The sequence below is a fragment of the Enhydra lutris genome, unplaced genomic scaffold (genome assembly GCF_002288905.1).
Source record: "Enhydra lutris kenyoni isolate GAN:26980312 unplaced genomic scaffold, ASM228890v2 scaffoldscaffold9, whole genome shotgun sequence".
Lineage (NCBI taxonomy): Eukaryota > Metazoa > Chordata > Mammalia > Carnivora > Mustelidae > Enhydra > Enhydra lutris.
In genome coordinates, this window is record NW_019154093.1 from 17,066,888 (window position 1) to 17,081,275 (window position 14,388).

The 14,388-nt window shown below is 55.5% G+C and overlaps 1 protein-coding gene across 1 annotated transcript; it reads right to left on the bottom strand.

Moving 5' to 3' along the window:
* Nucleotides 1–4,647: 4,647 nt before the first annotated feature.
* Nucleotides 4,648–14,170, bottom strand: LOC111143235 (TAL bHLH transcription factor 1, erythroid differentiation factor). Its single transcript, XM_022496835.1, has 3 exons — nucleotides 13,728–14,170; nucleotides 12,276–12,370; nucleotides 4,648–8,180 (listed from the first exon to the last, which is right to left on the bottom strand). The coding sequence occupies exons 1-3, from the start codon at nucleotides 14,168–14,170 to the stop codon at nucleotides 7,726–7,728; spliced, it is 993 nt and encodes a 330-aa protein (XP_022352543.1). The 3' UTR covers nucleotides 4,648–7,725.
* Between the last annotated feature and the right edge of the window lie 218 nt (nucleotides 14,171–14,388).

The following is a 14,388-nucleotide window of genomic DNA, read 5'->3' on the forward strand; positions in this document are numbered from 1 at the left end:
GTTAATTCAAATTAAACAAACTTAGAATTCAGGTACTCTGTTGCACTAGCCACATTTTAAGAGCTTGAGAGCCACGGGGGCTTAGTGGCTATCGCACTGGACAGGGCAGACACAGAACACATCCACCATTCCAGAAAGCTCGACTGGGCAGCACTGCCTTAAGGCAGGAGACAGCTCCAAGTTGGGAGTTAGGAGATCTGGGTTCTAGTTCCAGCTTGGAATTGGTTCAGGCTGCTTAAACAAGTCCCTTTTCCTCTTGGAGCCTCAGTTTCTCCATCTGTACAGCCTATCCCACACTCTGAGCAAGGCAGAGCACCGTCAGTGTTTGATGAGGACCTTTTGATTGATTCTATTGCCCCACTGCCTTGGATCAGGCCCCTGTGGAAACCGGTGAGTAGGCGGAGCCCTGATGATGTGGAGGCTGAGGGACCCACCTGCCCAGCCCCAGGCTCCAGCAGCTCCAGATAATACTCCGTGGAGTCTAAAGTTTGTCAGGCGAGCCTCCCTGAGTCTCAGCGTCTCAGTCCATTGTCTCCAGGTCACCAAAGCCGGAGCCAGGGGGCAGGCCTCACTGAGGGCCAACGTGTATCTTTCCATAGACTTATGCAGGCCTGAGAAGCCCGCAGACCCCGAACTCATCCTTCCTGAAGCAGGCAGGGCCTCCGGGAGGAGGCAGCCTCATGGAAGGCAGCCCAAAGGGGAGGGGAGGCACAGAGTGGAGAGTCAGAAATGCGCTATCAGCACTGCCCGTCCTCCCCACTTCCTCTCTTGAACGGATCACATCCTGTTATTGTGTGGACAGAGAAGGCCAGGGGCTGGGGAGGGAGGCAGGGTTCCGACTAAGTGAGTGCGGAGGGAAAGGAGGAGATGGAGGGAATGTCACAGTGGGCATCAGGTTATGCTGGCAGCCTGGTGCCATCTCAAGGAGGGAGAGGCCAGGACATGGGTGGGATAAACCAGGAAAGGCAGCTGGGCCACAGAAAGAGCCTGACCTTTGGAGTCAGACTTACCTGGCTTGAAGTTCCAAGACTGACACAGATTGTACTGCTGTGCAACCTTGGGTAAATCACCTACCCTCTCTGAGCTTCAGTTTTGTCATCTGCAAAGTGAAGCTACTAATTCTCACCTCCCAGGGCTGGCATAGGATTTCAAAAGAATCTACATTGAGTGCTTGTGTTTTGTAGAAAGAGCCGTTATTATTGCTAGAAATGGGGTTGGGATAGGGTTATACCTGGGGATGGCAGAAGAGAGAAAGAGGGTGGGGGGGGAGTGGAAACATTAATCATTCCTCTGGACCTGCGGCATGCTGGCCAGTGTGGGGGAGCTGGCAAGGGGCTTACCCTGTCCCTGTCTGTCAGGAGCCCAGGGGCTCAGGGGCTCGGAGGCTGGGTGGAGAGTGCATGGAGGGTAACAGGTACAGAGCCCTATAACCCCAGAAGAAAGTGTTGGGAGAGAGGAGTGCAGGGGCCAGGGGAGACCCTGGAGGCCCAGAGTACATGTTTGCTGAATTGGAAAGAACCTGAGGTGGAGGCTGGGGCATGTTTCTTGAAGAATGTCATGTCCTTTAATCCAGGTGCCTCTGCAGGAAGGCTCAGCCTGTCTTGAGCCCCAGGCATCTCCTCTCAATGGCGGATGCGAGTTGCTCCAGCGATGCTGGTCCTCCCTCCTGGGGGCCCTACTCCAGCCCAGGCCACCAGGAATCAGACAGGGCCCTCTTTCTATCTTCTGCCATCCCCACAATCTGTGGCAGTCTTGGAACTTCAAGCCAGGTAAGTCTGACCCCAAAAGCCAGGGTCTTTTTGCAGCCCAGCTGCCTTTCCTGGTTTACCCCACCCACGTCCTGGCCTCTCCCTCCCTGAACCAACACCATGTCGACTGCCCTTACGGCCTGTCCTCAAGCCGAGCCCATTGGTCTGGGCAAGCTCCCCCGTGCCCACACTCATTGCCCGTGGTCCTGGGCAGATTGCTGGACAAGCTGAGCTGTTAGCTTCCCTGCAGCACAGCCCAGGCCTATCTGCTCACCGAACGCCAACTACTTATTGGCTATTTCTTCTTCCGCTCTTGAACGTCAGTGAGCACTGGCTCTGGACTCAGACCTCAATTCAAATCCTGCAAAATCTATGTGAAACCCCAGCCCCTCTCTAGGCCTCATTTCCTTCTCTGGACAACAGAGAGAATGTCTGGGGGATCCTGACTTACTTGGTTCCTTACTGTGACTCATGATGGCCACTGCTGGACACTGTGTGCAGCCCCATGGCATGTCCTCAGTACGCGGGACAGAGGCACTTACCTGACTTGCGCGGAGCCATGGGGCCAGAGGGGGCACCTTCAGTTCTTTGCAAGTAGAGAAGAGGCAGTGGGCAGCACAAGGAGGCAAGGTTGCCATGAGGACTTGGATAAACAGCTTCCTGATCTTCACCAGCTGCTGGGGCCCAGCCAGAGAAACCTCACACCCTACTTCCCCACCAACAGAAGCAACCGAAGGGGCAGAGCGGTCCATTTGTCCCTAACCAACCCAGGACTGTGGTATTAGGTGGGGGTTGAGGAACATTGCAGGAGGGGTGTTTGTAGGGATGTTTGTAGGGATGACCCAGCCTCCCACCCATTCATCCCATCCCCCCTCTCTTCCATACTGGCCTCAACACTGAGCTAGGACATTCCATACATTAGAACCTCTTCATACAGTAAATATTGAATGGGTCCCATGCTGGGTCTTCCAGGGCCTTCGGGAGGCCTAGAGACAAATGAGGCGTGGTCTGACCCTTGAGGGGCTCATGTTTGAGTGGGGAAGCAGACAAGGGGGCAAACATTAGCCAGCACAGAGGGAAGGAAGGCCCCACAGTGTCAGGGCAGTCTTCTGGATGCTGGAGACAAGTTAGCCAGATGAATGGAAGATGGACACAGATGATAGCAACAAAAAGTGTAAAACTGGATGGTTAAAAAAAAAAAAAAAAAGGCAGTGGGACAGAAAGGAGAGTCCAGCAGGAGCAGAGAAAACAAAGGGCAGAAGGGAAAGAACACAGTCCCTTCCCTGAGGTGGGCACAGGATGTCCTGGGAAGCAGGAAGCCTAGTCCTGCCCTGCTTGCCACTGTTCTCACCATTCCAGTGCTGTATGGCCCTGGGAAGATTCCCTTCCTCTTTGGGCCTCAGTCTTCCCACCTGGAGATGGAGACGTTAGCCCAAATGATCCCCAAGGGCCTGGCCCACCTGGGCAGTCAAGAGCCTCACAGCCTCTGCCTGCTAGTCAGAGAGTCAGCTCCTCCTGACCTCTCTGGAGGTGGACTGCCTTGCCTTCTCCTGGGAAAGGTCCTTCCGGAAATGGGTGCTCCTCCCTTCTCATTTTCCTCCCCTGATGCTCTTCTGGCCAGAGCATCAGTGACCGCTGTGTTGGGCTTGGCTAACCACTTCCTCAACTCCAAACCCCCTTTTATCATAGCCTCTGAAATTACTGTCCTGTGCACACACTCTCTCTCTCCCTGCCACCCTGCCCCCACCCCCACCAGGACTGTCTCATCATCCTGTCCCCCCAAGGGCCTCTTTTCCCCGGGGCCAGGGAGAAGCACACTTGGAGTCTTCCAAAAGCCCAGAAGCTTCTCTCTGGGCCAGGGCATGATCCCAAGTTCTGCCAAGCCCTGGCCCTCCTAGCTACAGGTGGAAGCTTCCTAGGACAGGGGCCACCAAGATCCAAGCCTGGTGAGATGAGTAAGGCTGACCCCAAAGGAGCCAGGGTAATCCATGGGCCCCTTGAGTTCCCTTCTGAGCTCATCTTTTTTCCCTAATACTAATCAGCTTCTAATGTGCTGTATCTTTACTACATCAATCCCATAATCAATGTATTTCATATGTTCACATGTATCTGATCTGTGTGTTTACCGTCTCCCTGCTAGAATTCAAGCAACACAAGAACAGGGATGTTGGTTTTCTTCACTGCTGGATCTCCAGTACCTAGAATAACACCTGGCCCATTGGAGGGGTTCAAAAAATATTGTTAAATGAAAGGATTGGCTCTCCATTGGAAATTCTGACCCACTGAGCTCCTTGAAGTTCCAACGGTCCATTTGCGGAACCCCACCCTCCCCTTCCACCCTACCCCTGACCTCCCCTCCCTGCCCAGAACCCGGAGTCCCTGCCTGTACGGGCCTTCCCATTCCTGAGCCTCCATTCACTGATCACTAACCCCAAAGCCTCAGCCTGTCCCCGAGCCCCACGTGAGTCCTGCACCCCCAGACCCTAAAGAGCCAGGCATAAGAGAGGCAGCCTCCCTTTGAGTCATCAGGGCCCCTGGGATCCTGCTCTGCTGAGAACTTAGTCTGTCCTGAACCAATGATAAAAGCAACAGGCCCAGCCGTGGGGGCTGAACCCAACGCATACAGGGGACCATCTGTGGGGTGGCCCCGAGCCAAAAGTGTGGGTGCACGATGCTAAGAAGAGTCCCTCGCTCTGAGGTCTGGCGGAGCGAAAAGAATGGAACCTTCATGGGGGGAGCCTCCAGGTGGTGGGTGGTGGGTGGGATCCCACCCCGAAAGGACAGCTGAGCTCTGGAGTTCCCTCCATTTCGGGAGAAACAGACTCTTACCAGGCCCCTTCCTTGTAATGTCCCAACTCCCAGGCGTGGGGGGTATAAGCTGCAAGGACAGAGTCCAAGCCCGTCTGTAAAACTTTTATTTAGAAATCTTCCCAATATATCCTTATATATATACACACATCATCACCACAAGGGTTGTGTCGCTAAAGAGTCACGCCCACAGTGTTGGCCTCCGGGCTATACAAAGGTCAAGGTACCTGGAGCGGTTACTCCTCTTCTGCAGAAAAATGCAGAGACCAACACAACCCATCACGTACAGTACAACATAGACGGAAAGTGCTGGGCCCGCCCACAGGAACAACGCTCTATGTACAGGGGCAGGGGCGAGCCTTCGGCGGGGGGGTCACGTACCATCGGAATCACAAGTACGACCAGACCATCCCCAAAGGCCGAGATAGTTGTCGGCTGACTACAGATGCTGGGCCCTTTGCTCTGTTTTTGGAAAAGAAGAAAGGCTGTACCATCTTGTCGTTTGTCACCGCCAATAAAAGCATAAGAATTTTCCTGAAAAGATGCGAATCCCTCCAGTTCTTACAATCATCTCTGTTCTCAATTTTTTCCCCCTTTACATCTTTTCCCTTGGCACAGGTATTATTCTTGGAAGGTTGCCATTTCTTCATAGGTGACGAGACAGAGGAAGGAGGAGGGTGTAGTGGGTGGGGCGAGGGGGTGTGCAGATGAACATTAAAATTTTGGATCTTCAGTCAGTCTTACAAAAACATGAGGCTTTGCCCATCCCTACCCAGGCCCGTTGCAGGAAGCTGTGTTATGTCTTACATGTTCTTTGCCCATATCTTTTTCCATTCTCACTCCTCTACCTCTCCTTGGAAGGAGACACAAATGAGGTCAACCTGGAGAAATGAGGACAATCAGGATAACTCAGGCAAAAGTGGTTTGGAACCTAAATTACCCAGATCCTGCGCAGTCAGGCAGACTGGCCCACTGCCCAGGCCCTGGACTCAGGATGGGAAACCCCATTGCAGGAATGATGCTGAGGTCAAAAGAGTTCTTTCTGGTCTCAAAATGCTTCTACTTTCATGATTTCACTTGGAATGGAATCCACAGCCCTAATGGACAGGCCAAGCCAGGATATTTTATGAGAAACGGACACTGAGAGAGGGATAACTTATCCACGTCATTCTGCAAGTCTGAGAGAAGAGGAAGCCAGAAGCCTGAGTTCCTGATAGAATGAGCGATCCGTCTCCTAAAACCTCTCCATCCATCCATACTGTGGCCACTGTTCACTCCGAGTCAAATTAATCCACCGGGAAACAAACGCAGCTTTAGGACCGAGGATAGGAGCTCCCTCTTTACACAGATGGGATTCCTCACAGGAGCTTCCAAGCATTGGAAAGAAAACAAGCCTAATGTTCAGCAAAATAGGATGCTGGGGGTCTGAAATGGACAGAAAGTCTGAGTGCTAAAGGATTACCACGTTGCTCCCCTACTCACAAACTGGACCTCACAACTTAAGAGGGAGGGGACAGAGCCAGGTTTGTGCCCTGTGAGCACAGGGCTCTGCTCAAGGCCCTTCACTGGGTGGGACTGTCTTCCCTTTAGCCTCAAAGACGGAATCTGGTGGGAGGTGGCTGTGGTGACTTGAGGCTACAATGACACGTGTATAGGGCTTGTGCGGGGTTTGTTCCATGGGTGTGGAACGCATGTCACAGGCAGGCCTGGCATTAAGAAAACCATGTCCCACCACCTGGATTGACACAAGAGATCAACAAGGGGCAGTGGTCCACTCTACAAAAAAATTCTTCACTTTACAAAAGGACTTGCAGTAGTATTTCTTTAAAAGATGAAGGATAAGGGTTCGATTTACAAAAATTTCATGTACAGCTCTCAGAGGGGGGTGCTCCTGTGGTGGTAAGCCAGCCTTCCATACACACCCTAGATGACTGAGAGTTGTAGAATCCAGGGGTGCTGGAGATTCTGCTGCGTGAATGTGCACTTGTCTGGATCTCAGCCAGGGCCTGGTCTCTGATTGGTTTTCCCCCTGCCTTCCAAGTGGGGCTACAGCCTGGGTCTTATCAAGACCTAAAGATCCCACCAATAACTAAAGTCAAGCAAAAATCCCAAATGCCAGGAATTCGCAGGACAGGGTTTGTGCTCAGCTGGGTTCAGACCAGACCATCAGCAGACACACACCCCGGAGAAGAGCATCGGGGGACCCACAGACGGGGCTGCACATCCACGCTAAGCAGAGGCGCATGGCCATCGGCACATGGCCATCGGCACACAGCCATTGGCTCGCCACTAGAACAGCGGCGGGGAGTGGAGAGTACAGGCAGGCTGCTCTGAGACAGCGCCAGGATTCGAACCCAAAGCCCCAAAGAGCTCTGGTTCAATTTCACACTCACCATTCTCCCTCTCTCTGCCTTCATGAGGCCTGCCAAGGCAGGCTCTCAGCTACAGACTCAGTCCCCGCAAGGATTAGGAAGGCAAGTCTCAGTGGGGAGAAAGCAGAGCTTTGATCCCCGGGGCAAGCAGTAAGGGCTACTGGGTTTTCTGACCCTCTGGCCCAGCTAGTTGAGAGCAGGCTGTCCACTGGCCATCTTCTTCAACCAGGCCCTGTAGAAGGCACCTCGAGGCTTGTGACTGTCTACAGCAGCTGGCAAGCTGGGTGGACCGACATGGGCCTGGGTGAAGATGGGGCTCACCCAGAAATGGGCGGCGACTGGGTACCTACATATTTGGACAGAGTGGCCACACAAGCCACACCAGCCAGCTTGGGAGGGGCTAAAGGCAAGGCAGAGGCTGCTGGATGCTGCCGGGGAGAGCTGATAACCCCAGGTCTTGGCAAAGACAAGGCCCCTAAGCTCCAGGCCAAAAGCAGTGTCAGTCCAGCTTCTTACTGGAGAAGTCTTAGGGATTGGGGGAAGGGGGAAGACCGTGCCGTCTTCATAAAAAGTACCTACCACTTTGCTCCATTTTTCTGTTCTCCCACTGAGGCAGAAGTCAGGGAAGCTGCCCCAGGGGCAGTTAGAGCTCTGCCAAGTTCAGACACCAAGGAAAGCTCATTGAGTCCATTGCTCTGCTTCAGAGCTGCCCAATCCTCACCCCACCTGCCCTGAAGCCCACGGGCCCGGCGGCCTGAGGGTGCCCTCCCGGCTGGTCCTGAATGGCCCCGGCCCCATCACCGAGGACCTGCTCCATCAGCGGCTGGCAGCATGGTGGGATGGAGGCTGCGGGCTGTGTGCTTGGGGGCCGGCTCTTCCGTGTAGCTGTCCGGGCTGGCCGCCCCATCCAGCGAGCTGCCGCAGCTGGAGTTCGGGGACAGCACGTCCTGCAGGAGGTCATCAGGAGGTGCACCGCCCCCTCCCCCACCGCCTCCACCACCAACCCCCACCACAGGGTCCTTGCCAGGCTTGGCCCGCTGGGTACCCTCCTCCTCCTGGTCATTGAGCAGCTTGGCCAGGAAGTTGATGTACTTCATGGCCAAGCGGAGGATCTCATTCTTGCTAAGCTTCTTGTCTGGGGGATGTGTGGGGATCAGCTTGCGGAGCTCAGCAAAGGCCCCATTCACATTCTGCTGCCGCCATCGTTCTCGGCTGTTGGTGAAGATGCGTCGCACTACTTTGGTGTGGGGACCTGGAGGTAGGAGGACAAGAGTTTAAAAAAATGAGATGGACGTCCCCCATGGCACCTTCTCCTATACTATTCTAAGAGTGATGGAAACTATCCTTTGGAAAACTTGGGAAACCTAGAATGCCTTCTTGCTTTTTACTTAGAAAACTCCTGGGGCGCCTGGGTGGCTCAGTCATTAAGCATCTGCCTTCAGCTCAGGTCATGATCCCAGGGTCCTGGGATCGACCCCCGCACTGGGCTCCCTACACAATGGGAAGCCTGCCCTCTCCCTCTCCCACGACCCCTGCTTGTGCTCCCTCTCTCACTGTCCCTCTCTGTCAAATAAATAAATAAAATCTTTACTAAAAGAAAAGAAAACTCCTACTCAGCCTTCAAACCCCCATTCATCTGTTTCCTCCACTCGGGGGATTTCCCTCAACCCCTCCGGCCAGACCTCACCAACAACCATGGCCCTACAACTCCCTGACCTCCATCATCTTTTTTTTTTTTTTTAATATTTATTTATTTGAGAGAGAGAAAGACAGCATGTGCGCACATGTGTGCACACATCCAACCGTGGAGGAAGGGGTGGGGCAGAGGAAGAGAGAGAGTCTTTTAAACAGTCCTGTGCTGAGCGTGGAGCCTGATGAGGGGCTCAGTCTCACAACCTGGAGATCACGACCTGAGCAGAAACCAAGAATCAGACACTTAACTGACTGAGCCACCCAGGCACCCCTCTGTGACTTTGGACCATTAGTGTCTATGCTTGTCTCCCTCTTGGGGCTGTGAGGCATTTGAGGACTGGGACCTTATGTCATTCATTCATTGTGCCAAGAGGCCATACAGCCCTAGTAAGAAAGACAAACTCTGGAGCCAGACTTTCTGGACTGAATCCCTGACTAGGACTCACTAGACAGTGACTCGGCGCAGGTTACTTAAACTCTCTGTGCTTTAGCTTAGTCATCTGTAAAACGGAGATAATACAAGAGTAACTGAAATCATGAGACTGTCACATGGATCGAACAACTACCACAGGTAAAGTCCTTAATACAAACCTGCCTCAGATTAAACATTCAGTAAATGGCAGCTACCGTCACCCATCCATCGGTTACATACTAATAACCGGGCACCGCGCCGGACACCGTGTCAGGCACTAAGGGAAATAGGGTCCCTGTCCTCATGAAGCATACATTTTAATGGTGATGACAGATGATGAACAAGTAGCAAACAAATAAAGAAACCGGAGGCCGAATGTAGTAACAGATGGAAAGGAGCCACTACGTTTAGCTGAGGTGGTTGGGGATGGCATATTGGAGAAGGAGACATCTATAAGGTAAGAACTTGAGCTGAAGAAGAGCCAGCCAGGCCCAGGTAGGGAAGACAGACCACCATGTGCAAAGGCCCTGAGCTGGAAAATGGCCCAAGCCAACCTGGCTAATTAGTGTGGGTGCGATCAGAGTAGACTGGTTCCAGGCCCCACAGGTCTCTGCAGTAAGTGTGGGGACTCTATTCTAAGAGTGATGGAAAACAGGCTAGGCTGATCATGCTGGCAGGTGGGGGGAATGGCGTAGAGAGTAGAGAAAAGAGGGAAAACAACCTACCCTGTGGGCTCTCTCCCCAAGAAAAGAAATGGAGAGATGGGCCATGCAAGGCTCGAAACAGGTGTCTGAGGGCTGCCTCAGTTTCTCCAAGTCTACTGATGACAGACTAGACTGAAATTCAGACTACATTCATGTCCTGAGCCTTGTGAAGCAGTGACAGACCCCAGTGTGCATGTTTTGGGCACCTATGGCATTCGAAGCGCTGCGCTCAATGTCCCAGCCCGACCTGGCGTTCCCAAAGCCAGAGAAAACAGAAGGGGGCCCTCCTGATGCTCCTGAGCTCCTGGGCTGAGGTGGCCGCTCCCCTCCCCAACACTGAGGCCAGCCCAGCACTGGTCTCCCAGCTGTCACCAGGAAGCTCCATGCACTGAAAGAACTCCCAGGCTGGGGATATTTGTTCGCCCTCTTCAACTTCAGAAAGGGGAAGCTAGGATAGGCGAAAACAGGAGAGGAGGGGTCGAGGCCTCCCCTTGGACCTACAGCTTGCTTCCCCGCTAAGGAGAGCCCAGGATGGCTCATCCGGTCATGGACACTGGCATGGACACACATACACACGGATGCACACATGCATGTATATACATATACATATACACACACACCACCTCTCAGGGAGGACCACGTACCCCCTGCAAGCTGATTTTCCAAACCCCAACAGGCCCAGGGCCCAGCTGACTCTTTGCCAAAGACCAGCCCCAGACTGGGAAAAAACAGCACACCTGCCGGCCGGCCTCCCCTAGGCTGCCTGCCGCAGAGGAAATAACTCTCTGTTCTCTGGCCTCTGGGCCAGACAGAGGGCCGTCCCTCAACTGTGACATGAGGAGGTCCATCCCTGCTCCATGGCTAATGCTGGCTGACCTGGAGGGAGCAACTAGGTGGGGAAGAGACATGACGATTGCTGTCACGGCTGCAGCGAGACAGAACTCCGAAAGGAGGATCTACCCCCAGCCAGGTCCTAAAAACACTTTACCCCACTGTACTCTCTCAACAAGCTGTGAGGAAGCTACTACTCTCTCCACTTTCCAAATGAGGAAACAGAGAATCATAAAAGTTCAGCAGTAGGAATCCACACCAAGTCCCGACTTCAGCCCTTGCATTAGTTCCACCTCTATGGATTCTTTTTGGTGAAATCTCTGATTCCAAAGTCTCAAGGACCTACTCTGTACTGCCCCCCCCCCACACACACACCTTCCTCTTCACCTCCATTTCTGTCTATTCCTCTCTGGCAGCTTCCCAGAGAACTCCCCACCTCTCTACACCTTCCTCTTCCCCAAGTCTGTCCATCCCTCTGTGTCCTCCACCTCTCTGGGGCCAGGCACTGAGTAGGTGCTCAGTAAATATTGGAGACATTTATGAGTAATGGCTTCCCTGTAGTTCTGCACTCCCCCCAAACCCTCAACTCCTGTCCCCTTCTCCTCCTTCCTCTCCTCTGTGCCTGATTCTCCTATCTTCTGCCCTCCATAAAAAATGTCTCTTCCCTGGGGAACTTTGTGGCTGGTCCTGCCTACTCTCCATTTGATATACCTCCCTCCCCTCTCTAACCCAGCAGCACTGACAACCCACCACCCTTCCCTCTTGGACCTACATGCCTCAAGTCCCTGGCTGGTTAGGTCCTATAAGGTCTGTTCCTTGTCCAGACTCTATGCCCTCTCCCCTCCAGAACACCACAGAGGACTCCTCTCCAGAAGCTCCAGCTCCATACATATCCCTCCTGCTGGCTCCTTGAATAAATCCCAGTCCGACTTCAAAGCCTCAGGTGTCCTTCCCACAGGGGTCCCAGGCCCCAGTGCAGCTGACACATGGGCAGCCGCTCCAGGGATTTGCTCCAAGTCCTGGGCTCTGAAGGGCCTGCTCTCCCGCCACCTGGTGTTGGGTCTCATCTACTACATGGGAAGAGGGCCAGGATACTCCCAATTTCCCATTCATCCAACCCCTTTCCCAAGTTCAGGGTGGAAGACTACTCAGGTAGTTCACAATAGTAGTGCTGGGGACCTTCTAGAGTATGCGGGGAGGGCAGGGTAGATTCTGTGATGTCGGGACGGGAATTCCAGGTCTCAGCCCTGGGTATGGAACAGGGGACAAGAGGGCCCCACAATAATGGGACCTGGGACAAGGGCCTTAACTGTCCAATTCCAGGCAGAGAGCAGATTCCAGATTCCAAAAAGGACTTGGGAGGAGGTGCAAGAAATCCCTGAGGGTCTTCTGCCCTCCCCCTGGGATTCTTGCCAAGTGTGGAAATGGAGCTACAGTGGGGACTGCAACTGACCCTAGAGATTTGGGCTAAATGCTGCAATGTGTCCTCACTGCCATGTGCCCTCTTCCCAGGAGCGTGAGGATGGCCCCCCCCAGCCCCACCCACGACTTCCCCTTGACCCAGGTCAGTTGCAGGGCAAGGACTCTCCTTCCAAGACAGCTAACCCATCTATGTGAGACACCTGTGGTGTAGTCCCTGAAGATCCCACCTTCAGGGGCTCTAACCAGCACGAGGGGTGAGTACAAAGGGAGAGGCAGGTAGACTCACCATCAGTAATCTCCATCTCATAAGGGGAGGGTCTCCTCTTCACTCGGTTGTTGGTGGCGAACATAGGAAAGGCATCTGGCTCCCCAAAGAACCCACTGTGGGAAGGAGCAGGCAGATCACAAGATAACATGTAGGTGGAGGGGAAAAAGCCTCCTGAGGGATCCTCCCCACAGGTTCCTCAGCCCCCTCCCCCCAGAAATCAAGGGCAACCCTGCTCCCTTCATACCTGGGTTTGGGATAGAAGGAGCATCACACACAGACACCCAAACACACACACAGAATGCTGCCACTCTCTCTCCTGGGTGAGACAAACAAGGGAAGAAGGGGCCACACACCCACACACCCCTCCCTCTGACACACAGTCAGAAGTGAACACATGGAGCAAACGCAAAATTGAATACACACACCCCACCGGCAGACATACGCCCCTTCCCAGAAGCGAGCACACAATCCACAGACACCTACCCTCCCAAACAGGTACCCACACAGGCAGGGGGTCGCATTCACACCTGATGGTGGGTAACTCGCACCTCACAGGGCACACGGTCCCTTTTCCCACAAATCACCCTCACCATTGCCCTGGCCCCAGGGGGCCTGTGGACAGACAACAGAAAGGAAACCTCCCTCCACTGACCGCTGCTTACCCCCCCCTACCCCCCCCCCCCCCACCCCGCCCCACCACTCTGGGCTCTCAACAGCTGCCTCCTCAAGGTCTCCTATGACTCACTAACTGCCCCACATTGTCAACCCCTGCCTCATGTTCCTGTCTCCACCCCAAACCTATCTCCATCTCCCCACCATCTCAGTGGCCCCAGCTCCGGGAACCGGCACCTTAACAGGAGGGGGGTACAGACCCCAGCCGGAGACGGAAGCTAGGGGCATAGGGGCTCAGGAGGGGAGGAAGGAATCCGCTCCCCACACCGGCCCTGTAGCGGTTTCAGGGGAGGGAGCCCTCTTGCAACCTCAGATCCCTATCTCTTATCTGTCCACTGAGGGCTGCAGCTTCCAGAAGAATTGCATGGCGAGCGCATTCAGACACATTCTTGCTCACACTCAAACGACTCCCTTTGGTCCACAGCACGCGCGCGCGCGCACACACACACACACACACACACCCCATACAGCGCGGGCCAGCGTGCTTCTGCTCACTGGCAGCCACAGCCCGCGCTCCCGAAGGCGTGGACCCACTCTCGGGCTTCCGCACACCCATGCACTCTGCACCCCACAGCCGGCTCCGCGCACACGCACACGCCCGCAGAGGACCCCCAGTCGCTGGCGCTCGGGCTCAGGCGCGCGGGCTTTTCCGCCCTCGGGTTCATAGCACCCCTCTCTTCCTGCGCTCCCGCCGCTCCGCGCCGTCGGGAGGAAGGCGGTGGCTCCGAGGGGCAGGAGGGACGCCTGGGCCGAGGGCTCCCCCCCAACCCCGCCCGCGCGTCCCGCCGTGGCGCTGACCTGCCGAGCGAGGCCAGCGGCTGGCTGAGGCTGTAGAGCAGCGCGCGGCCGGGGGCGGCGGGGGCCGCCAGCGCGGGCGGGCTCAGCTGCACCATGCGGCCGTCGCCGGGCAGCTCCGCAGGGGCCGAGGCGGGCGCGGGCCCCGGAGGTCTGCACAGCTCGGTGGTGGGCACCCGATGGCGCGCTTCGGCCGCCGCCGCCGCGTCGCGGCCCTTTAAGTCCCGCGCGGCGCCGCCCCCACCGGCGGGGCCGCCCCCCGGACCGCTGCGCGCGCCCAGCTCGATGACCGGGGGCTCCGCAGGGGCCGCGCGGCTTGTCTCCTTGGCGACGCCGTTCAGCAGTACCAGGTGCGGGGGGGCCATGCGGGCCTCGGCCGCGGCCGCGTCCCGTCCCTCGAGCGGGGGGGCACTGTGGGCCGCCTCGCTGGGCGGCCGCTCCGTCATCCTGCGGGCAGACAGACAGACAAGCGGACGCCGGCTCTTACAACCGCCCCCAGCCCACGGAGGGGTGGGTGAAGGGCAGAGAGAAATTCGCGCACCGAGACGTGGGAAGAGGCGGACTTAATGACACGTGGACACACGCCCCCCCACCCTCTCCGGGGCCTGAAGGCCCAGCGGCTGGGCTGGGGCAGGAGGAAAAGAGGGACTTTGGTTTGGGAGAA